At 49.7% G+C, this 23,481-nt stretch overlaps 1 protein-coding gene across 2 annotated transcripts in view; it reads right to left on the bottom strand.

Moving 5' to 3' along the window:
- HDAC8 (histone deacetylase 8) overlaps nucleotides 1-22,889 on the bottom strand; it is a 38,328-nt gene extending 15,439 nt beyond the window's left edge. Inside the window, exons 1-9 of one of the 2 annotated variants that reach the window (XM_055817989.1) lie at nucleotides 22,759-22,889; nucleotides 22,204-22,256; nucleotides 20,704-20,834; nucleotides 18,626-18,767; nucleotides 15,532-15,644; nucleotides 14,413-14,490; nucleotides 13,880-13,988; nucleotides 7,834-8,006; nucleotides 6,255-6,349 (exon numbers count right to left, since the gene is read on the bottom strand). In XM_055817989.1, the coding sequence (XP_055673964.1) occupies nucleotides 6,255-6,349; nucleotides 7,834-8,006; nucleotides 13,880-13,988; nucleotides 14,413-14,490; nucleotides 15,532-15,644; nucleotides 18,626-18,767; nucleotides 20,704-20,834; nucleotides 22,204-22,256; nucleotides 22,759-22,839 (975 nt within the window). In that variant the 5' untranslated portion in view covers nucleotides 22,840-22,889. The remainder of the gene's footprint in view (nucleotides 1-6,254; nucleotides 6,350-7,833; nucleotides 8,007-13,879; nucleotides 13,989-14,412; nucleotides 14,491-15,531; nucleotides 15,645-18,625; nucleotides 18,768-20,703; nucleotides 20,835-22,203; nucleotides 22,257-22,758) is intronic. The other variant, XM_055817990.1, reaches the window with a different exon arrangement.
- Between the last annotated feature and the right edge of the window lie 592 nt (nucleotides 22,890-23,481).

Raw genomic sequence — 23,481 nt, 5'->3', positions numbered from 1 at the left:
CTCTCGGAAAACAATTTTTCTGCTCCTCAGGCCAGGGCAGTCTTTAGAAACCATGTCAAAGAAGGTGTTTATTGCTGCTGTTATGTTATTACAAAGCCATTCTGTCAGACACCCTCAGCTAAACATGGGACCAAGTAATCAGAAATTGTTGTATTTGTCTCTACCTCAGAGACATAACAGCAACCCCCAAAGCAACTTTCTTCTAAGAGACATACAGGCACTGACCCAAACCACCGTCAAGCAACTGAGTACAAATCAGCTGGAGAAATCACTCTCAAGTTTGCTGCACATCTGTACTGCTTTCCATTTTATTTCAAAGTACGAAAAAAGCATAAGCTATAAACCCCAAGACGCAGTTTCTAATGAGACTGAAAGCTGGCCAGAAAAGCTTTACCAAGGAAGAAAGGACGGGAAGAACAAAAGTTTTACACTGCAACAGGAGCTGCTGGAGTCTCCAGCTGGGAGGTCTAAGCCCTGAGAGTTGGTTAAAAACAGCCTAGATGGCACTAGGGATACTGGGACAAAACCAAACTGATGGAATCAACCAGAAAATCTGAGTGTTTCCTGCAACAGAAATATTTTTGAAAAGTGGAACTTCCTAGAGGAAGTGGTAGAAGCCTAACTGCTTCCATTATCTCAAATCAGATAAAGCCCTTGAATGTAAACAAAAAGGAACATTCCTGTATTTGGTGCCAGCTTACTTTGAAAGGGGAATTTTGACAGCCAAAAGTAATTATTTTTTTCCATATCCAGTTTTCATTAAAATCCTGGTAACTGTTACTAGCCCAGTATACCCCACCCCATAGGTATCTTTTAGTAATCCTCTCACACAGAAAAAACCCACCACATTTTCTCCACACTGTAAAGAGTCACGTGCTGTGTAATACACAAGCTAGGGGGCAACGGGCAGGAATACTTACCCATGACTCCTTGACTGTTGAAGAGTATCCAGAAGACAGAAAACTTAGACAATGCAGACAGACTGCTGCACATGTGTGAATTCAATCCATTACAGGGGTATAGACCTTTGCATCACCTGAAACTTCGGTGCTATGGACAGTGGACCCATCACCCTCGTTCAATGAGGGGGATGAACCTGCTCCAGGTAAGTCAGGCCGAGGTGGCAGAGCAGTAATGCCCCTGCCTCATTTATAGTAGGTAGGATTTTAATGAAGAACTGTGCGATTAAAGCCTTTTGTGTCACCACATGCAAGGTGCATATCAGGTCACAACTTGGCATACAACCAGGCATCTTCACCTTGCTCCAAACCAGAGGCTCAGCAAATTCAGCCCTGTCAAATACCAGATGGAGCGCAAGGAATTACAGAAACCAAAAGGACGTCCCCAAACATGCCACCCTGAAGAAGCAGCTACCTGCTCTCTTGCATGTACTCAGCAAGGCGCGTAAAGCACACCGTGAACAGCTAGTTGCTTGCCTTGTGCTCTTCTTTTTGCCCAGAATCTCACTTGACCAGGATAGGTTTGGAGAAGTGCTGAACACCCACAGCTGCCCCCAGGACCAGCATAAACACGTAAGTACCATAATAACGTTGAATCACAAACCAAGCCTGACACGTTACCAATGGGACAGAGACAGCAGGATACTTCTTGGCCACACCACAGAAAATTGGAAGAACACCCAGAGAAACTCTGTGTTTGTACTTTTCTTTATACTCTTCTCCCTGCATCTGCTATCAGCTACTGTGGCAGAGAGGAGACAGAGACTGACAGCTTCCTGGACAATACCGCTTACTTGACATGGTGAAGGAGGTACCATTCTCCAGACTGCATACTCCCATGCTACGTAAGACCATCGCAACATGCCAATCAAGGAAAGTCTGGTGTCCAGGCCAAGGGAGAAAGAGAAACACACACAGTGCACATAACCATGACACAACTGTTCCTTGCAGCACATAGGGAAGAAAGCTCTTGTGAGCTGGGAAGGGGAACTGGCTTATGCTACAGAAAGCTCAACTCCACTTCCTAATTCTCTTCAGCTCTGCAGAACAGCTGTTGCCTTTTGGCAATTGCTGTCTGCAACACCAGACACCCAGCTCCACACCATCTGAGTGGCCAGCAGACACTGGAACATGCCCAAGCAGACAGGCAAGAAACAACAAAAGAGCTTCACTTAACCATCAGGGCTTTGTGACAACTGCCGCCTATGCTCACCCCCACCCCCCCAAATGCAAGATGTCCCACTTCCTGCCCCAAGCCCCTTGCATTCCCTCGGAAAAGCCTGGCCTCCTGTTCACTCACTTCTGGGAGCAGTGATGGCAGTTGGTGGAGCTGGGGGTGGAGCTGAGGTTGTTCAGCAGGTACAAAGTGCTTCTTGTTCCCTCAACAGGGCTGAGCTGCTGCTGCTGCTGCTTTTAACCCTCCTGGAGTCCCTGGGAGAAGGGGCAGGGGCAGTTCAGGAACGTGACTGTGTTCAGTTTGCAGTTTCTTAGCAGGGCCACAGCTTGCCTCTGATGCCCAGCCATGAACAGCACATAAAAGACTGAACCCAAGAGCCAAGAGTAAAGACCTTTACAAACTGGCATAGACTGTCTGCCCCAGCACCTCCTCCCACAGTAGCAGCACCCTGTATTACCACCCCCACCCCCTGTGCTGGTCACTGGCTGGTGGTCCCTTTCCTTTAGCTGCCCACACCTCTCCCCTCAACACATTGCACTCAAAAAGTGCCCTGCGAGCACCACTCCAGGGCCCCAACACCAGACATGCCACAGGCTTGCTGCTGCCTGGATGTACACAGTATCTCACGCAAAACACTTTACTCCTGCAAAAGCAGGATCACACTGAGGCAAATCTCCCCAGCTGGGTGCTAAACAGAGCAACTTTCAACTCCTCCCCAGTAAATAATCTTCAGGAGGGCAGCGGCAGAAGCCAGAAGGCTGGGGCTGAGAGCACATTGCTCTGCCTGATGAGCTATGGCCCACCAGGCCATCTTGCTCACACCACACACAAGGATGCTGTGCTCCCTCAGCCTTCCTCATTTTGCAACCCCCACCAAAATGAAATCACACCTTATATAAAGATCTCAACATTGTTTATGAAAGTATTTCACACTAGTTTACTAATGCTTCATTCCATTTCCGTGTGCCCTATATCTGGTCACCAGAGAGATCAGCATCTCCCCCTCCACTGCTCTCCTTGATGAAGTCGTAGACCACAATAAAGTCCCCTCTCAGCCTTTTCTTCTTCAAGCTGAAGAAACCAAGCGATCCCAGCCACTCCTCCTAAGTCTTATGGACATTCAGAAGCCGGTTCAGCATTGCACGCTGCACTGTCTTTAGTGTTACGCTATGTGTAGCAGCCTGAGAGCAAGTGTGGGCCAATGTACCCCATGGCTGCTAGGCACAGCTTCCCAGGCTCAGCGCGAGCGGCCAACCTAACCCTTCAGCTAGCAAAGTTTGGACATCTCTGTTTCAATGCAAAGAGCCTCACTGCGTACAACAGGAAGACATAAGAGGGACCCTTACTCCTGTGCAAGTAAATACTATGTTCAGCATTATGAAATAATCCAGCTGAGGAGGAAGGAGGCAACAGGTAACTGCATCAGTTATGTTAAAGAAAACAAAGACAATCCTTCAATATTCTTGTCAAGACAGCTGGTTTCAGAAACTGCTGATCTTGGTTGTGGTTCAAGAGCTAAAACCACAGACCAACAATGATGGGAAGAAGTAAGAAAACATTAAAAACTGATAAAGGAAATCTCTTGCAAAACTGTAAGCATCAGTCTGTGTCTTTGCCTTTCAGCGTACTTGACATAAACTGCTTAATGCATTTCAGAACAGGATTATAAATGTAAATGGAAAATAACATCTGGTGCTACTGGCGAGGCTAGAAATGAAGCACTTGATCTCCTGCCAGAGGATATGAGCTAGTACCCATCTAGGAGAGACAAAAAGTTCACACCTGACCAGGGACACCCACCTTCCTGACTGTGAAGCAGCCTGCAGTGGCCACTTGCAGGCCAAAATACAAGTGTGGCAGCTGGCTTGCACCTTGGTCCAGCACAACCCCTACACGGCTGCAGGGCGTTCTGTGCTCCTGGGTAACACACTATAGCCCAAGATCACCCCTTCACCTGCAAGACAGTCCCAACCACCAGCAGGTTCTGTAGCAGATAATAATGGCATAAACCTGTTGACAGGGAACACCCGTCCAAATGCCTTTTAACTGGCAGTTCATCAATGCCTCAAAGCCAGGGTGCATACATCCTTGTTCTACTACTTAGGAGCAGAGCTGTAAGGAGAGAGTTTCAAGAGTTTTGTATGCCAACCTAAGGGCCATGCTTCGGGGTACTTTACCTCCTGCTATTCAAACACAATGTCACCACTCCTCAACCCTGGGGAATCTGAACCTCACTGCAGTTTGCTTACCCACTTCTTCCAGGTCCCAAAAGAGATGCAGATTCCCTGAAGGCAGGCCACTGCTCCCTGCTTACTGACATGAAAATCTTTTAGCTGGTGTCTGATCCAGAACCATTCAATTCATGTACCAAGGCTATTTCTTATTACCAAGGTCACTTTATCACCAAGGCTACTTTATTACCTTTGACAAAGACCGTGGCTACAGGCTTTAAAACAATCGGACAACTCGCATGCCATTGTCTCCAGCATTCTTTTTGGACCCGATGTATATTCTAGCAGAGCATTGTGGACTTCTGACTGTTCCCAATTCAGCTACAGCAAATTCCATTCACCTAAGAGCCTTCTAGCTATGACGAAGCATTCAGTAAGTGCTGCAGCTATTTTACTGATCTTCAGCAGCTGCTTTGCTGGCTACTGTCACCACCCCAGAGATGATTCTTACTAAATAAATCCTCTCCATGATGCAGGAGTCAAGATGCACCTGCTTATGGCAGGCACTTGGTTTTAGAAGCCTGCCATAAAAACCCTCCTATAGGTGCCCAAGCGGGAATAGCAGCGCTTGGTGATTGCTTCATCCCAGGCGGCCCACATCTCCCCTCCCTCCAGCTCATTTCTCTTCAAGTGCTGCACCAAAGCTCCAAAACCGAGGCTGGCCTGATCTCCAGGAACTTGTTCCTCCAGGGTAAACCCTGAGCAGCTCAGCTCATCTCATCTCTGGAAACAAAACCATAAGCACAGTTTCACTGCAAAGGGAACCCGAACAGGCGGCCACCAGCATCACCACAACTTGCTCTGCAGCCCAAGCGCTGGCCAGCCCAGGAGGGGATACCAATACCTTTGAGAAAGAATAGCCAGAGCAATCAGGACCCCACCGTGAACCTTGGGACATCCTGCAATCAACTCATTCCCACACTGCTCTTGTCCTTCAGGGCAGGAATCATTAACACAACAAATAAATCATTCAGGGCAACAACACATAACCAACCACCTTCAGCAATTAATTCTTACAGACAGCCTCGCCCTTTTCACTTCCCACATATAGGAAAAATCCAGTCTTGTTTAAAACCTGTTTCTGCAGGAAGTTGGTTAAAGGATCATATTTAAGCACAATACCTCTCAAGAAACACCTTGCATGTCTAATCACCAGGTTCTGTAATGACGGATCTCCAGTTTCAATCCACATAAATGCTTTACTTCCTCATGCATACTGGTCTGTGAGATCCTTAGACAAAGGCAAAACCATAATTCTCCTCTAGTCGCTGTAGGTTTGAACTGCTTTTCACATGCAGGTTTGTTTCTGCAGGGTCAGTAATAATGATCTGTAGTTTGAGACCTAATGTGAGCATCCTCCACCCCAATTCAGTCTAGATTGTGTCCCTCCAACCAGCTGTCCAGCCCCACTCAAGACTTTAAAAGCATCAGCACTAGACCTGAGACAACTCATAGGTGATCGCAAACAGCACCCGGCACCATGGCCCACTGCAAGACTGCTGGTCAGAAAATCTTCATAGTTGCACCTGGTACCTTCTGTAAGCTGATGAAAGCAGGGCTAAAATTTAAAGCCTTGAGAAAGGCCTGGCTCTTTCCTGGCAAAAGCAAGTGCAGATCCTAAAGAGCTCTTTGAGCAAACAGGTGACTTCCCCTCCCCATTCTCTCTCTAATTATCTGAGAGTGGAGTTTATTGGCACCTGAGATCCCTTGCAAAAAGATACGGCCAGCCTCAGGTTTGGGGAACAAGCATCCACTATGCTGCTAGGATACTGTGTTATTGTTACAGGACTGTCTCAACAAAACATTGAGCAGCAAGGATTCCATCTGGATTAAGGAGAACAACTCAGCTCTCACACAAGGAGTGGGAAGGGTTTCTCAAAGTTTTACCTCGTGATCAGGGATCTCAGAGGACAGCGTTCTCCCAAGGATGACCCCAGTCAAGTATGTCCAGCAGCGAGCTGTGTTGGCAAGGTTGTAGCCTCCTGTCACCAGCAAGAATTGTGATTTTGGAGGAGGAAAAGTGGGGAAGGGGAAGAGAGGAAGAGATTTTAGTGGAAGGAACAAATTGCAGGTGCAACACATACAGTTTACGTGAATTCAGTTTACTTCATCCACTCAAGCTGTGCCCAAAATCTGCATTTTGCACCTACTAGTTCAGGAGGTCAGGTCTGCAAGGGCAGACCTCCCAAACTGAACCCCAGTCATACTCAGCGTGGCACAGGCCAGGCTCTTCCAGCCACCATCTCAGACCCAGCATGAGCTGCCGGCCCCATGTGCTTGCCTCTCCCCAGGTAACAAGGAGAGAAGAGCAAGGGCAGCTGCAGAGATGGGGGATTCCTGCTTTTTAATGCCACCTTTGACCCACAAAGGATAATGCACATGCCCAGCCATTTGCTGGTGAGCTCTTCAGCACTGTCATGTTTGAGAGGACAAATGTGAAGCTCATTAGTACAACTTGCAACTGCTTTACAAGTTAATGAGGTTTCAGCCAGTGTGGTAATGGTCACCTCCATGGTAACAGTACACAAGCCCACAAGAAGAAACCTTAGCTGAAAGCAATCCTGCAAGAGATTCAGAATAAGATTTTTTTCCAGCAAGGATGACTAAAATAGTAAAGAGAGAAAGCCACATTTAAAAAGAGAGGGAAACCATATTTTTCACCATTCCCTCCCCTTCAGGTTGGGCTGGTTTGGAGGGTTTTTGTGGGGTCCCCCCGCCAAAGTATTGGCTCCTCCCCCAATTTCCACTTCAACAAACTGCAGTGGTGGGAGACTCCTTCGATGTTCTCATGAGTGACAAATAGCTGTTCCCCATTTTTTTAACAAGGGTTTTGGGGTTTCTTTTTTCCTGACAGGTGCCACCTCCAGCATACCCAGACATGCCACAGCAGGATTGAACACTCTTAACCTTTTCAAAACAAAGTGCATTAGGCACACTAAATTTTAGGCTTAACATGCTATACCTGATCTCCCCCGTCTCAAAAAGGACAACAGCTAGAGCCAACACAGCTCAGGGACAGAACTGTGGGCTCTCCCTGGCACACAGTGGCTCTTGTTGATCTGAAACGTTCTGTTGCAGAAAGTCTGTCTGTCCTGTGCTCTCCCTCCTGGACAAGCACCTGGTTATGCAACATGGCAGAGCTATGTCAACCTTAGCTTTCGCGGGATATCACAGCCCTGCTGCACTATGCAGGCAGCCATTCCTTTTCCCAAGCCTCTGCTTGAATCCAGATGAAATCATTCATTGCCTGATGCCCGAGGTAGGTTTGGGAACACAGTGCTCATTTTTAAAGAGAAATGCAGAAGGGCTGTTCAGCAGAGATGGGAATTAACATTAGGGTTAACACTGCCCAGCAGTCACTCTGCCAAACTCCAGTCAATGCCAAGCCCAAGGGTACACACTTGAGGAAGGGTCACAGGATGACAAATCCATTTCCTTGTGAACAGCAGGATGTGCATGCACTCACCTCCTCCCAGGATGAGAGTTGCTAGCTGCCACTGCAGGACATACTTCAGGCACTTGCTCACTCCCTCGGGTGTCATGTTGAAAGAGCACATGGGATCTCCAGCGATGGTGTCTGCCCCGAGCTGCAGCACAACTGCATCTGGGTTGAACGCAGCATACACCTCCTTCAGCACGCTGTGGAGGGGAGAGATAGCGCTGGTCACCGCTGGTAGCATGGTCTTAGTTCTTCAGATCCACTGATGCCTTTCAAGGTTTCCACATTCTCTGCTCCCACTACCCTCATACCACTTACGCTCCCCTCCTTGCTCCCACTTAGTCTTCTGCCTCTGCTACTCTCCTGCAGTAAGTTTCACTCTCAAAGTGCTCATCACAAGGCTGATGAAAGCAAAAGCATCACAGAGAACATGGGGGAGGGGGATCCAGTCCTGATCAGCTTAGTGGTAGAATCAAACCACACATTTACATTGGCCGCACTGAGCAGAAGGGCTACAAGCCAATACAGAGGCTTTTTTCCCCTGTAAAATTCATGGTGAAGAACACAGTCTGGAAAAAAAACAAAAACAAAACACAATCCCTAACTCTCAGACAACTCTCACCAGGACAGGACAGAACAAAGAGAGCAAGGCTGTCTAGGTTCTCATTCTCCTCTCTCCTGTATGGCTCCTGAAGCAGGAATACCTTTCCCCTGGCTCTAGCAGATGCTAGGGTGCAGCAGAGCCAGTGATCTGGAGATAATTAGAACTATTCTCCCTTGCAGAAGGCAATCAGGCATGTCAGACATTTGACTTTGCTCCAGGAGTTTTTTAATATTATAAACACCACAAAGAGAATAATCCTGTTCTCAGCACTGTGCTCCAAAGCCCCAAATACAGGGCAAATAATGGAGAAAAGCATGTTCCTTTCACAATAGTGTTTTTACTCTGCTCAAGTAGAAACAGATGTGATCCCTGAGATAAATGCTTTTGCCTTGGTTAAGAAAATCCAAGCACTGCCAGTTCTTATTTGATAGGCAGTTAGAAACCACTGCAGTGCCAAATGAGAGCTGCTTCCCTGTGACAAAGAGGTTGCATTTACCAGCAGTCACCCCAAGAAACTTAGCCAGTCACTGCACCCAGACAAAGAACCCCACTGAGCTTGGTGCAGTCTGCCAAGGCAGATGCCTGCAGGGCTGAGGCCATCAGCTCTACAAGCACCACAGATTTACTACTGAAACACTGGCGCACACTGGGGAAAAAATCAACACACCCCCACCTGAGACCAACCATGGGAGCCTGGGGGGAAACAGGATTTCCATTTCCCCTCGGGTATGGCAGCACTGCCTGAACACCCCAGGTACCCAGCAGGGCCAGGCAGCCAACAGCTACTCACATCACTCATGTTTTGACAGCTACCAGGCTGTTGTCCACACAGTCCCAACAAACTAAGCAAACTGAGGCAGATGGTGAAAATCAGAGTGCCAAGGAAAGAGCAGTCAAACTGGCCTAAGCTTCCTTCTTGAAGTGGACTTGCAGGCAGCCTCTCTTTGGCAGATGTCAAGGACAGGATGGATGACAGGGGCTTCTACCTCTGCCCAAGGCCTATGTTGTACCACCCTTCCCTGGAGCAAGGAGGACCAAACCAGCCTTCTTCAAACACTGTTTGGCTCCTTGACACTGTCTGCTGCCGGTGAGGGCTTTCACTGCCGGCACTCAGACCTCTCTGCAAGCACATCTAGCTCCTCTGTGAGCTGTCTCTGGGTCTCTCTTCCCCCACCTCCCTCAGACACACTTCTCTACTTTTGCTAGGCAGGCAGCTGACATTAGCCAGTTCCACCAGCTCACTTTTTCTCTAGGAGGCTTTACACTCCTCAGGGATCCATCATAAACAGGCAGATGCATATGAAATAACAGAGAGAGAGTAAAGTTTATCTATCATTAGCCAAGACTGGGAGTCCCCTGCCCCCTCACCAATCTCAATCTGCAAAAACGGCCACTTCACCAAAATGCAGTCACTCTCATGATTCCTTCTATTATGTCCCCTGTGAAACTCACTTCAGGCCAAGGTTTCCTACTGTTTCTTAGCAAGGTCTCCCAGCAAGCACTGAGAAAAGTCTTTTGGCTCATCCCTGCAGGTTTTTGCTTGGTTGCATGAGGAGTTTTAAACAAATTTTACTCACTCCCAGGGCTTTTCATTTTCAAAGCATGCTGCAGACATTACCCAAATGATAAACATCTCCTTGATGTGACAGCATTTGTCTGTAGCTGCTCGCATCTCCCTTCTTGCTGCACACTGTGCTCAGCACTTTTCCCTGGGTTAAAACCTGGGACCTTTCAAAAGAAAGCAGGGGTCTGGAATTTCAGCCCAAGTTTCAGAATTTCTTCCCAAATCATTAAAAACTCAGAACATGAAATTTCTGCAAAGTCTGTGGGACTATGGATGTATTGTTAACTTTTAGAGTCTGGAAGAACATTGCAGATTTGTTCTCTGCTGCACAATGAAAAGCAGCCAATGAAGTCCAGATGGTGGGCTAGGTCTCCCACACCCACTGCCCACCCCATACTGTATTCAACCCTTACAGCAACAGGATGTGAAAGACCAGTCCCTTCCAAGAAGATCCCAAATCCAGCTGTCAATCACATCCCTAATCTCCAGAGCTTCCCAACAACACAGTCTCTCTGAGGTCTGTACAGTTCAGTGCCTACACCCAAGGACCAGATTCACAACCAGCCTCACATATTGCAGGACTTCCAGGCCACAGGGTGATTTTCACGCCACGTACACCCAGCACCTAGAGGGAGCAGGCACACTCCCCAGAAGTCTCCATTTATACCTGCATGACATGAAAAAGTCCTGCTAGATGCTGACAGTCACACAGGAATAGCTTTTTATCACACACTCCATTTTTTGGATCTTATTTTCCCCCACCGTTGTCTGCTTTAGCCTGACAGTTCACTGGGAAGAGGCCGCTCACCTCTCTGCTGGCCTCCCCAACACTGAAACAGGGGAAAAGATACATCAGTAGACACCTTCAACCCATCATAGCTAGGAACAGGCAAAGCTGGATGCACTGTGAAAGCAATACTGCAGCCTCCCAGAAAATAGCAGTCTCTGTTTTTAGTCTTATTCTTGCAAGTGGGAAACTTTTGCTTAAAAAAAAATATCTCGGTTTTCTCATCTGGTGCTTGTCTAAGGGCTTCACAAGATGCACTAAAAGACAGAGAGCTGACCATCAGGAGGCTGAAATTGGACCTACAGAGCCATGCTGGGACCCTGCAGGTGCCCACATACCGACAGAGGTTGAAAACCCTCACTTAGAAGGATTTAAAAAAACCAATTAAAAAGCCACACAAAATATTCTTCATCTTGCAAAAAGCCTGCAGAATAGGAAAAAGCAGATCAGATCAGAGGAGGGGGAACTGGCCTCACTGCTCCCGTACTGTGCCCTGAGAACAGTCAGCCTCACTCTGCCTGTGCCACTATGGGGAGAGGCATGACAAGACACCAGCCTGTGGTCCCACCAGAAGGCAGTATCACACATGCTACATCACACCTATGGCGGCTGAGGCCAAAGGAATCGAAACAGCTGGCTGCTGGGATGCAACGCATCCACCACAGTCATCCTGTTTTCCTTTACTAAGACATTGTAAATAGAAAAACTATCTTTCTAAATAGCAGACAAGCCTTTGGTGCCACAAAGGTCCCACATGCTTTCCTTGTAAATGACCCATGTTACTAACTGGGTTTTCCACCAACGTTATGGACACATCACAACTTCCACCTGAGCAGATCTTCGTCACACAGTCCAGCCTCACCAGCTAAAGCACAGTTTTGCTAGATCCATGCCTACACACTAACACAGCTCCCCTGCATCACTTATAATGACAGGTCACACAGCATTCAGATTTTGGTGTGTATTTGTCTGGGGGTTTTGTTTGGTTTTTTTTAAAAAAACAAACATTCTGGACAATACTAGAGAACTAATCAGCTATTTGTCATCTCTTTCAGCTATAATTAATTGTGAGTTTATCAAGGAAAACACTACAGCCATTTAAAACAACTCAGATTTCTCTTTGTGTTTGGAGCAAAGATAACGCTTTTGAACGTCTCTGGACTATTTCTAAGTTTACTTTTCTGCACTTGCAATGTTTCTCACATATTGCTTTTTTTTTAAAAAAAAGTCTTCAAAAGGTTAATAATATTACCGACATCTTTTCATAACAAATTTCCTTCATTAATTTGGGCAGTTTTGGAAGGTGATCAAGGAAATCGGCTATTCCGGATGCTTACAATTAGCCAGACCCATCACAGCTTCCTCTTTTGATGGAGACACTATGTGAGCAGGTAGGCTCCCAGAGGGCTCTTAGTGGGAACATGCCTTGGGACACACCTCTGCACGAGCAGAGCATACCACAGAAACTCAGCATCCAGCTTTGGTGTTGTCTCTCTCATGGCATCTCAAACTTTTCATCCCTGGTTGCCTCTGTCTTCAAAATTTTAAAGATATCAGACTTCCCAGAAAATACATAATGTCACATTTTGGCCCCCCTTCCACACAGTAGCTATTAGTAACAACGTACTGCAGCAGTACATTTGGAACAATTGGAACCTACATTGTTCAGCTTCCAGAAACAACAGGCAATTATCCATGTGCCACACCACCTCAAAAGCAGGATAGTTTATCTACTAGAACAAAAGCAATCAAACATAAGTCCTGTAACTTACAGAGATGTAAGTTCAAAGTGCACATGCTCTGAGACTCCAAGTACAAACTTCCTACCCACCTATTTATATCGCTCTGCTACAGCAGAGCAGCCTCCACCGAGACAGGGGAGGCAGTTGCCCCCCAATGCCAAGGGAGGTGCGACTGTTTTGAAGTGTCTCCCGGGCTTTTTGCTTGGGAATGCTTGATCTGGCACCACCTCAACAAGGGGCAGAGAGCTGCCTGGGAGCAGGTCTCCTCTCACCATGAACATGGTGACACAACAGAAGAATTTGAGGAAATGCTCTGCACAGGGTGTAGCCTGTCTGCAGAAACCCAGGTCAGAGGCAGTCACACACTCCAATCTCACCATGGGTTTGGGAGGCTCAGGCAGTCATCCTCAGACATTAGCTGGACGAGACACCCACAGTCATGCACACGACTGTCTCCCAATCAGGACAGAACTTTCCGTCTTTGCCCATGAGATGTCAAAATTTCTTTGTAGATGCTTTGGTTATGTACAGCTTGGAACCTATGGTAGGTTTTGGAGTCCTTCACCTGGGAATACATGGAGTGGGCTCCTGACTGGGCCCCTAATCCCTACTCAGCCCCTAAGGCTGCCATGCCTTTTGGAAACACGTCCCCTGGCAGGAGGAGGGATGCTTTACCACCAGCAGTGACACGCACCAAGAAGCTAGCAGGAGGCATGGCCACAGCATGACTGCCCTAACAGGCTACAAGTCTGGAAAGGTTTCAGCACTCAAGTGTTCAAGCTGAGAGATGGATGTGCTACCATGTCGTGCAGCCCTGCGCTGAGGCTCCTCTCTTGAAAACAACAAGCCCAGCAGCCCAGTTTTGACATGGGCAATGGCTTGTGAGGTCCACCACCAATTGAGTGATAGTGGAGCCTGCCAGGAGGCAGCTCAATCACTGGCAGATGTTCAGCCTTGCATTTCTCCAGCATAGACAAAAGGTGCTTGGAAAACACTTTTACCTCAGCCTCAAAGCATATCTTCCACAGATGGTCAGGGCTCAGAGCATTTATTTGAAATAAAAGCATCTAGTCCTAAGTCCACAGCTAAAAAAATACTTGTCCCTTCTCAGTCTCTCCTTAAACACAGAAGGCTGGTCCATGGCAAAGAGACCCTCCAGCCACCCGTAAACGCCTCTGTATGTTCAGTTTGCCCACGGATTTTGACAAGACCCCTAAGACCTCTTTAAGATCCATGTTTGTTGCAATCAAAAACTGTAACAGGGGAAGGAGCAAGCCTTAAGGAAGGACTGTAATTAAAAGTAGTAAATAAACAAAATCTGCGCAGTCTCTGTTCTCTAAAAATCTCATCCAAGTAAACAGAGCAAGAGGGCTTACGTTTCACAGATCTGGTAATATTTCTCATCCTGAATGCCATCTTGAATAGGTACATTCACGCTGTAATAGCGACCTTTCCCCAGACCAACATCTGTCACATCACCTGTGCCTGAAAAACAGAAACACCCCATAGTTAATTACAAGGGAAAGGGAATCAGCAGCAAGAGAAATGTGTGGGATGTCTCAGATGACAGCAGAGCGCCAGGCACTCTGGCTTACTTATGGAGAAGTTCACTTATCACCACTGATAAAGGAGGGGTTGAACAGACCTGGTTCTTGTCCTCTGCCCAGTTCTGTCATGCAGCTTTCAAGGGCTGCAGGTGGCCACCCAGCAGTGGCTCTGTTCAGATCTTAGCCACAGCCAGAAAGGGGGAAAATGCAACCATGTTGTTCCTCCCGCTTTCCTCCTCCTGCGACAACAGGAGAGGCCCCAAGACACCTCTGGTGGAGAGATGGGATGGGATTTGCCTGGGCTGGGGCCTCGTCAGTGATGCGTGAAATCAATTAGCACAAACCTCACAAGTTCAACTTGCCTGGGAAAAATCCTGGTGAAAACTTGTGGAGCGAAACAGTCATGACTTTTGAAGTAAAACTAAAGGCATCTTCAACACCTATCACAAAAGGGAAAAGAAAAAACTTTTCATACATTGTTCACATAAATGACAAAGTCTAAACACACAAATGAGTCACTCAAACACAGGGCAGCAAGCAGAGCAGGAACAGAATGAACAAAGCAGAAAACCAGATATGGCTCAATTAATCCATCCTTAATCAACAGAGACCTGAATTCACCTGCAGCAAAGGTCACACAGAATTTGGCAGGTCTCATGCCAATCAGTACTGAATGGATCTCACTACCTCAGGTCAACACCCACATTAGCAGCCCTCGCCTGCACTGCTTGGCCTGCGAGGCTGGCTGAGGGACCTGAGCAGGGATGCCTTGGCCAGAGCTTGGCTCTGATTAGAACCAGAGTTATCGGGCTCTCTCATTTTTTCCCAGAGCTGCTGAGGTTCAACATGCCTTTTCTTTTCCTTAAAGTTGTATTAAAATAGTAGGGGTGAGGAGAGAAAAAGAAGTGACAGAAAACTTAAAAGAAACCAAATGTGAGGAGAAAACGGAGCAAAATGAAACACACCGTAAAATTTAGGAGAGCAGGAAATGTTAAATGGTGTTGAAATAATGTGCCTGAAGGAGAAAGCAGTTTCAGCAAGGCCAGCTCTGGCTTTAGTTTTATAGCATCAAGCCTTCTTTTAAAAGCACTGTTTACTACTAATTGCTTCCCTCTTGCACTAGTGGCATTAAACAATTAAAACCCTGTCAGCAGCTATTCTGCTGGGATGGGAAACAAGGGGCTAAGGGAAGTCTGTTGGAGAGCCACTGGCCAAGAGGATTACTGGAATGGGAACACACGGTTTGTTGTTTTAGGTACAAGACTGCTGTCTAGACCCTCGAGAGGTTTGATGAGCTGCACAGGGCAAACCCATAAAGCAGGACAAGGCAGAAACGGACTGAAGGAACCTGACTGCATGGAAAGGAGGCAAAGCCATGGCTGTTGCAGCAGGTAAAGCCCTACTGCCCTGACAGGCTTTGACTTCCCCCATTCCTCCAAGTCTGTACGGCTGTGCCATTTGCAGCCTGTGCTGGGCCTTACCATCCCCATGATGCAAATCCAAATCGATATAAAGGACACGGTCAAATTTCTGGCGTAGCCTCAGAATCCCCAAGACAGCATCATTCAGGTAACAGAAGCCAGAAGCTTCATCTCTGTGAAAACAACATCTGTGAGGATGAATATTGCCAACATAATTGCCACTGACCTCAGTGTTGTCATTTTTACTTTGCCAGTCTCCACCTCACAGGGGCACAGAGGAGGATGAAGAGCCTTGGCCAAAGGCCCAGCAGCAACCAGGAGATGGGGCAGGAGCAGCTCAAAGCATGGCTGGGAAGCACAGAGAACATGATTGCTTGTGCCTATTGCTTCTCAACCCTGGGCTTGCTGCAGCTGGTAAAGCATCAGCTGCCTCTGCTGCAGAGAGGCCCTGACCCACGGGGGCTTGGCAGGGTACCGCTGACCATTTCACTGCCGCACAAATAAAATGTTAGCTTTCTGCACCTGAGACATTTTAAAGAAGTTCAGAGCCACTTGACCCAAAACCACTCTCTGCTGTACCTCCTCTCCCCCTGCAGCCAGAGGACAGGCCCCAGGACAGTCCTGCTTGGCCATCTTCCTGCAAATGACAGACAGGGACAGGCAGGCAGCCACTCCACAGCTGCTGTCCAGGTCACAGCTCCCAGGAAGGTCCTGACAGTGAAAGGCAGGTCTCAAGGCAGTCACAGCATTCTGCCACTCTGTTCCAAAGTCTTGGGGTGTAAAGGTTAAGCCTCTACTCAAAGCACCACTCTCCCTTCCTCCCCATGAAAATGCAAAGAGGATGCCCCACATGCAAGCCCTCACAATACAACTCCTGGGCTCAGCCAGAAGAGAGCCCCAGCAGCTAAACAGAGGACAGATGTTGCATGGAAAGGTTGATCCCTGACATACATCAGGGGGCAGCTTCTGCACTGCTGGCATCAAAGGAACAAGAAAGTTTCTTAATCCCTGCTCCAGACTTGCTTCAATGTCAAGTTCCCATCACCACTTGGCACCAGCCCATATACACTCCTAGGTCAGCCCTGGACAGCAGATATAAACCAAAGCTTTATACTTTGCAACGGGAGCATCCAAACCCCTCTTCCCCAGGCTCAAACAACTCCAGGAACTAAGATGTGCCTCTTGGAAATGCTTCTTGACTTTCACCCACAGCACTTGGCTCTTTTTCCCCAATACTTCTCTGCTCAGCCAACAGCTGGAAACAGCAAGGAACAAGCACAGCGTGGCAGAACTGCACTTGTCTCGTTCCCTGCAAATGTCACAGAGCACAGATGCTTCCCAGTGATTCTGTTCACTTACAGTGATGCTGAGAACTGCGATGTTAGCAGGTATGTTGGGAACCTTCCTTAACTGTGACTACACACCATAGTCCTCCCCCCCTTCCCAGTTTGGAAGGAAGCAAAGTGAACTATGCCATCTCACAGATACTCTCTCCATGCTGTAACACACGATCTCTTTCAAACTCAAGGCCAAGCAGAGCAGGACACCAGCTCAGAGGCTGACCAGCATCAGAGCTGCAGCTCCGGGCCAGCACTTGGGACTTCCGCCCCCTCCAGATCCACGCAGCAGAGCTCAGACTGTCACTGCTGGAAGGCTGGGCAGGGCTGGGTCAGGAAAGGCACCAGGTCAGCATCTCTCCCTCTGTTCCAAAGGCATATCAGGGAACTGGGAGCTTCAAAAGCCCCAGGTGGCACTGGTTACCATTCTTACCTTTATGACCTTGGAAAGTAACTAAGCCACCAGACAGCAGGTCTTTTTTAACAAAACAATACATATTTTGCTAGGATGCAGGTCCTAGCACCAGGCACCTGCAGCTGGGTGTCAGTCTGGCTGGACCTTCACGCCAGACTGGCACCTACCACAGCTGCTGCCTACCCTGCAGCATCCCACGCCACCTCACTGGAGTGACTGGGAAAGCTCCTTTGGGATCAGTAAACATTAAACACATTTTTTAAACAAACTGTTTGCTTCCCAGAACAGTGCTAATAGCACAGCTCAGCAGCAGGAACACTGCTAAGATTTCTTCTGTTACAGGCATTTTGCAAACCATGTAATCAAAGACAAAAGAGAACAGAAGGTTTTTAAAAAGCCATCCCTCCTGTGAAGAGCAAGAGGGCTCAGCTCAGCCAGGCTAAACTCTCTCCTTTCTCAGCAAGCCATAGCTGAACCCACACTTGGCAAGTGCTGACAAGGAAAAGGGTCCTGATGAGACGTTTTCATTGCTGGCATTTGCACACCACTGTTACATCTCCAGAGTTTCTCTGCCAGGTCAGAAAAGTCACTGGAGCAAGAAGACAAACCTGTGCACTCAGGTACAAGTTGTGAGAGTTAGACATGTGATTCATGCTCATTTCTGGAGCTCCCCAGGGAAACAGAACAGCACTGCAAAGGCCAGTTAGCTGGGGGTGGGAGTGCTTTCCTGTCTGCAGTTGCAGGCAGGTCTCATGTTTTGGGAGATGGGAGACCCAAGTTAAAATAAAAAAATACATCCATGGAAATGGGAAAGCTATGGAAACAAATTATCTTGCCACTACAGAATCACAGGATTCAGGGGTGAAATTTTTACTACTTCTCTTGTTCTGGAAGATAGCTACTGACATTACAGTTCAGAGCAAAGAGCCACTCACAGAGCATGGAGAAAACCAGAGGTCAGTCCTGCACTGTTTCAAACAAAAAGTGCCACACAAAACACATTGGACAACATTTTACCATGTTGCCATTCTCTTCTAAGCTGGGAGCCACACCAATCACTTCCCGCTCCACAGCCCTTCTCTATGGACTTTGCAAAATCAATTCTCACTTGAACTCCCCAAGATAACCAAGTATCAATGGATGGCAGGACACCTATGAACATGTCTGCCCTAGACCTGCCTCATAATCCATGACAGCAGCAGGACTGAGCAGTAACCAGCCTACTCTCAGGCCCCTGCCCTACACTCTGCTTCTTTCCTATCTGCCTCCTGCCTTCCCTCACCCCTCACTCTCTCTTCCAGCTGGATTGCTGCACCCTGAGGGTTCACAGGGAAGCTGGGAGCTAGGAGGCAGGGTTCAGACACCAGGTGAGAAAACACAAGGGAAGAGATTGTTTTCTTACTTCTTTGCATGATGCCACCCTCCAGGCCAGTTAATTGCTACCTTGCACTTGCCGTCCAGCAGGCATTGGGCTGCGGTGATGGTGGCTCCTCCCACAGCTGCTGCATACTCAAAGATCCCTTCAGTAGCTGGACAGTCATAACCTGCAGGTAAGAGTTGGTGTGTCAGATAGAACAGACCTTTTCCTCTGGGGACAGCACATTCTCTTTGTCTTGAGCTATATCTCTTTGACCACTGCTATAACTTTCTGATTCAGGCACAATAAAAAAGCTGCAGCATAAAACCGTCAGAACAGGCACCAGATCTGGACTCGCACAGCAGATTCAGGGGGTGAAACTAGGACAAAAAGTTGTATTTGGTTTGTGTGGCAAACGAAGGGGGCACAGGGGTGGCTTCAGTGAGAAGACACCAGGAGCTGCCCCCATGTCAGACACACAGCTCTAAGACAGACTCGCCACTGGCCAAGGCTGAGCCCACCAGCAATGCCAGTGGCACCTCTGGGATAACACTGAAGAAAGGATAAAAAAACCTGCAGAGCAGAAGTGAGAATATATGAAACAACTCTGCAGACACCAATGTCAGTGCAGAAGGAGGGGGAAGAGGTGCTTTGAGCACTGAAGCAGTGATTCTCCAGCAGCCCATGGTGAAAACTATGGGGAGGCAGGCTGTACCCCCTCAGCCCATGGAGGTGAATGGTGGAGCAGATATCCACCTGCAGCCTGAGAAGGACCCTGTGCGAGAGCAGGGCAATAGTGTGAGGAGGAAGGAGCAGCAGAGACAATGTGTGATGAACTGACCACAACTCCCATTCGCAGCTCAAGGGGGAGGGAGGTAGAGGAGCTGGGAGTAAAGTTGAGTCTGGGAAGAAGGGTGGATGAGGGGGACTGTGATTTTAGTTTTGTTTTCAATTCTCACTATCCTACTCTGTTATTAATTGGCAATAAATTGAATTAATTCCCCTCAGTAGAGTCTCTTTTGCCCATGGTGAGTAATCTCACTGTCCTTATCTCGACCTCTGACCTTTTCCATTATTATTTCCTCCCCTACCCTATTGAGAAGGGGGGAGAGAGAGAGCATCTTGGTGGGCACCTGTAGGCCAGCCATGGTTTAACACACCACAAAAATCAATAATTAACACGTTACCTTGCCCTCAAATCATCCACAGATGGGTCTTGAACCACGTTCTGATCTGTGTGCCTGGTTCACCCAACCTACTGGTCCCTCATACCAGTCTTGCAAAACCACCCTCAATTCTCTGTCTGCTCTACAAGGAAAGCCCTGACACGGTCACTGGTCTATCTCCCCAGTAAAAACAGACATCCACAAAGGAGACGGGCCTAGGTACACTGCAGGTCTATAGCTAGAATATGATCTTCACCTATAGCAGCTTGCCTGGAGCCATTCTCCAGCAAGATGTGACCCCAGGGCTGCTCCTCTGCCTCCAGACAGATCAGCTTCAGAAACGTAAAGGACAGATCTAGGGGAGACTCATGAGATCAGTGCAGAACCTGCACCACTGCCTCAGTGCTGGGTCACTCCTCCTGTTCCCAAGAGTAAAGACAACACTCACAGCCACCTCGCCTGCTTTAACTACTGCATCACTCAGGCTGTTTTAAGTTCAGGCAGGCAAGAGCCCTCTGCTCAATATGTAAGCAAAGCCACCAGACAAAGAGCAGCCACTCTGGTCCCTGGCTGTAGCTTCAGGCCATTGCTCACACGTGCTGTCGGCCACCGCAGGCTTGCAGCAGCCCATCTCAGCTCTGTTCCAAGGGCCTTCTGTCCTGCCAAAGATCCTCAAAGCAGCAGCAGCTGGCTCCCAGTACACAAGGGACAGGCTGAGCTGCATGGAGCAACAGTTTGAGGCTGACAGTACCTTCTGCTGGCAACAGTGAAAATGCCAGCCTGACAGGTGATTGCTGGGTGTCGCAGTTCAGCAACACCCCATCAAAGAGTGTTTCCCTCCACAAAAAAAACCAGCAGCCCACCTGAGCTCACCCCCCTGTCTAACCTCAGCTCCAGCAAAAAAGCATCCTGGACCCAACGCTCAATTAATCTCTCACTGAAAACATGCATCCTTACCCAGTCCATACTCCACAGACTCCGGATGGTCATCATCCCCCTCCTCACTGACCTTCTGCAGGTGCTGCAGGTAGGCATCTGTGTGGAAGCTCGCCATCTCCTCCATGGAGGCCACTTTTGGCTTGACTATCCTAGGTAAAGAGCAGAAAGGCAGCATGTCAGGACAAGAGGCTCTAGAGTTTGCCTGGAACACCCAGATTTAACCTCCTCAGATTAGAAGCCTTCTTTCAGCAGTCACTGTTGAAAAAGCAAACAAAACCCCCTCCTCCTCTTGCACTGAACTATCACTTTGAGTGAGAAAGCTATTCACTGAGCTGGAGTAGGCCTTTCCCCCAGCTTGGCACTGTCTGCTGTGGCCTTCCCAACAAGGAACTGACTTTGTTCACAAGGTGCTGACTGCATTAACCTTTCCACTTTGCTTCAGTTTTTTTTCCCTTTTCTGCATCCCCAGCAGATCCAACATTCTGGTCACGCACAGAGGAAATAACAGAGTAAAAAAACCCAGAGTATGCTATCCAGGCCCAGCACAGTGCTGCGGCAAGACACCAAGTGCTGGGTCAAGAGCTGAGCAGCACTTCCACATGCATTCAAAGCAGAGACCATCTCCGTCCTCACCAACTCGCACACCACCTTTCCCAGGTTTGGGCACTTTGCAATCTGCCTAAATAAATCCTACAACATGCTCAAGCCCTCTCCAAACCTCAGACTCCAGGGGTACTGTCAGGCAACCCAGTACAGCTCCACTGCTACTGGAAGAATGCAGAAGCTCCCAGCTCTAGCTAGCCCAGGTGCTGAGCACTTCTCACCCCATGCCAAGGCAAACAGCAGCCATTTCCCAAGCTACCAAATTGACCAGAAAGAAAAAAAATCCTTTAAAAGAGGAAGAAGTGCCAACAGGACTTTGTGGCCCTGCTGAACTGCAGCATGGTCTTTTTTAAAGATTTTATGAGATGCTACGCAAGAAGTTGAACTAAGCCTTCCTCCCATCCCTCTTACCCCCTTCATATCCCCCAGCATCAAGGGCCTAATGGGGCAGGAGGGTTCTCACTCTTCCACCTCAAATTCATCTGGTCATCCCTCCTGACCGCTGCTGAGACCTCACAAAAAGTCTCCCAAACCAATCGCAACACAGCAAAACAACACAGTCCCTCTCAGCATCAGCACTGGCCAGTGGATTCAGAGCAGCACCAACGAGGACAGTTAGATCGGTTCTGCTCAGAGCCACAAGAGCACTGGGTGACAGCGTGCTCTAAGGAGAAAGCACAAGGCAATTTGTACTCCACTGGACCAGGAAGGGTAACCCTAAATTGCACCTGCCATAATACCACAATCTTGCCCATTTAGCAAAACAAGCAGATTTTCCTTAGGTCCTAGAAATATACACTGCGTGGGGTCCTATAATCACGCTGCCAGCAGGGACAGTTACTTGCAGCAACTCAGTTACTTCCAAACCTTAGCAGAGAAGAAAACATTCTCTTCACGGAAAACGAGAGCACTTACTTCATCTGGTCAAGTAAGGAATATGCTTCAATCAACGAATGTACCATACTGGCCTAAAAAAGATGAGTAAGAGCGTGAGAGCAGCTCTAGGGTAGCAGGCAGACAGACGTACAGCGACCGGGGCTTGAATGACTGGCGGGGAAGGCACAACCGTGGCTGCCCCCAGCACCGCGCCTGCACGTGCTGCGCAGGCCCTGCCCCACGGGGGGGGCGCGGGGCACCCCCGGCGAGGCGGGAAAAGGCGCGGCAGCGCGCGGCGGCGCGGGGCGACCGGGGAGCGCCACTTCCGCGCGGCAGCCGCGCGCTGCCGCCCTGCCCGAGGCGCGGCGAGGGGAGAACCGAGCCCCCTACACCGACCCCGCGCTCCTCCTGCCCGGGGCCGGGGTCGCCCCCACCGCTGCCCCTTCCCCCACGCTCCCCGCACCCTCCCGCTGTCCCGGGGCCGGCGGCCTCCCTGCGGCGCCCTCCGCCCTCACCGCCGCGCTCCCAACGCCCCGCTCCCCCCCGCCGGGGCCCGTTAGCCGCCCCTCGCCAGCCCCTCGGCGCGGCGCTGACCCGCTTGGGCACTTTGCAGAGGGAGTCGCAGAGGGCCACGTACTCCGGGCTGTACACATAGACCGGCGGCGCCGCCGCCATCGAGGCCGCCACGCCGGGACGCCCGGCACAGCCGCCCGCGCGGGGCACGCCGGGACGGCCGGCTCGAGCCCCGGGGCACGCCGGGAGCTGTAGTCCCGGCCCGCGCGGTGCGGCAGGCAGCGCTCGCCGTGCCGGTGCCCCCCGCCCCACGGAGCCCCGCCGCGGGACAACACGCCGTGCGCTCGCGGGAGAGCCGTTTCATGGGGAGCCTTCGGCCCGCGCAGCTCGAGGGGGCGGCTTTCCGTTAAAAACGCGGTAACCGGCGTGAAGAAAGGCTCGAGGCCAGCAGGCGCCCCCCCAGGGGGCCCCGTCGGCGCCCAGCGCTGCCCGCGGGGCCCCCGCGCTCGGCCGCAGCCGGCCCAGGACGGAGAGCAGCGTGCCCGGGGCCGGGGGGCGCCTGTAAGCACGGGCGTACGGCACCCGCAGGGCAGGCGCTGCCGCCGGGAAGCAGCTCCGAGGGACTACGCGGGAACCGCTGCACGGCCCAGCCCCGAGGCCAAACGCGCGGGGAAACATCAGCGGCAGGGGGGGAGCCGCTCCGGGGCCGCAGATGCGCGCGCGTGGGGCCGTGGCCACCCCGCACCCGCCAGGAACGGCCCCGGGGGCACGTGGCACCTGGCCAGCTCAGGGGGCAAGTTCAGC

Source organism: Falco peregrinus, chromosome 13 (genome assembly GCF_023634155.1).
Source record: "Falco peregrinus isolate bFalPer1 chromosome 13, bFalPer1.pri, whole genome shotgun sequence".
In the NCBI taxonomy this organism is placed as follows: Eukaryota; Metazoa; Chordata; class Aves; order Falconiformes; family Falconidae; genus Falco; species Falco peregrinus.
The sequence above is the reverse complement of the archived record's forward strand: the minus strand, read 5'-3'. Positions and strand labels throughout refer to the sequence as shown.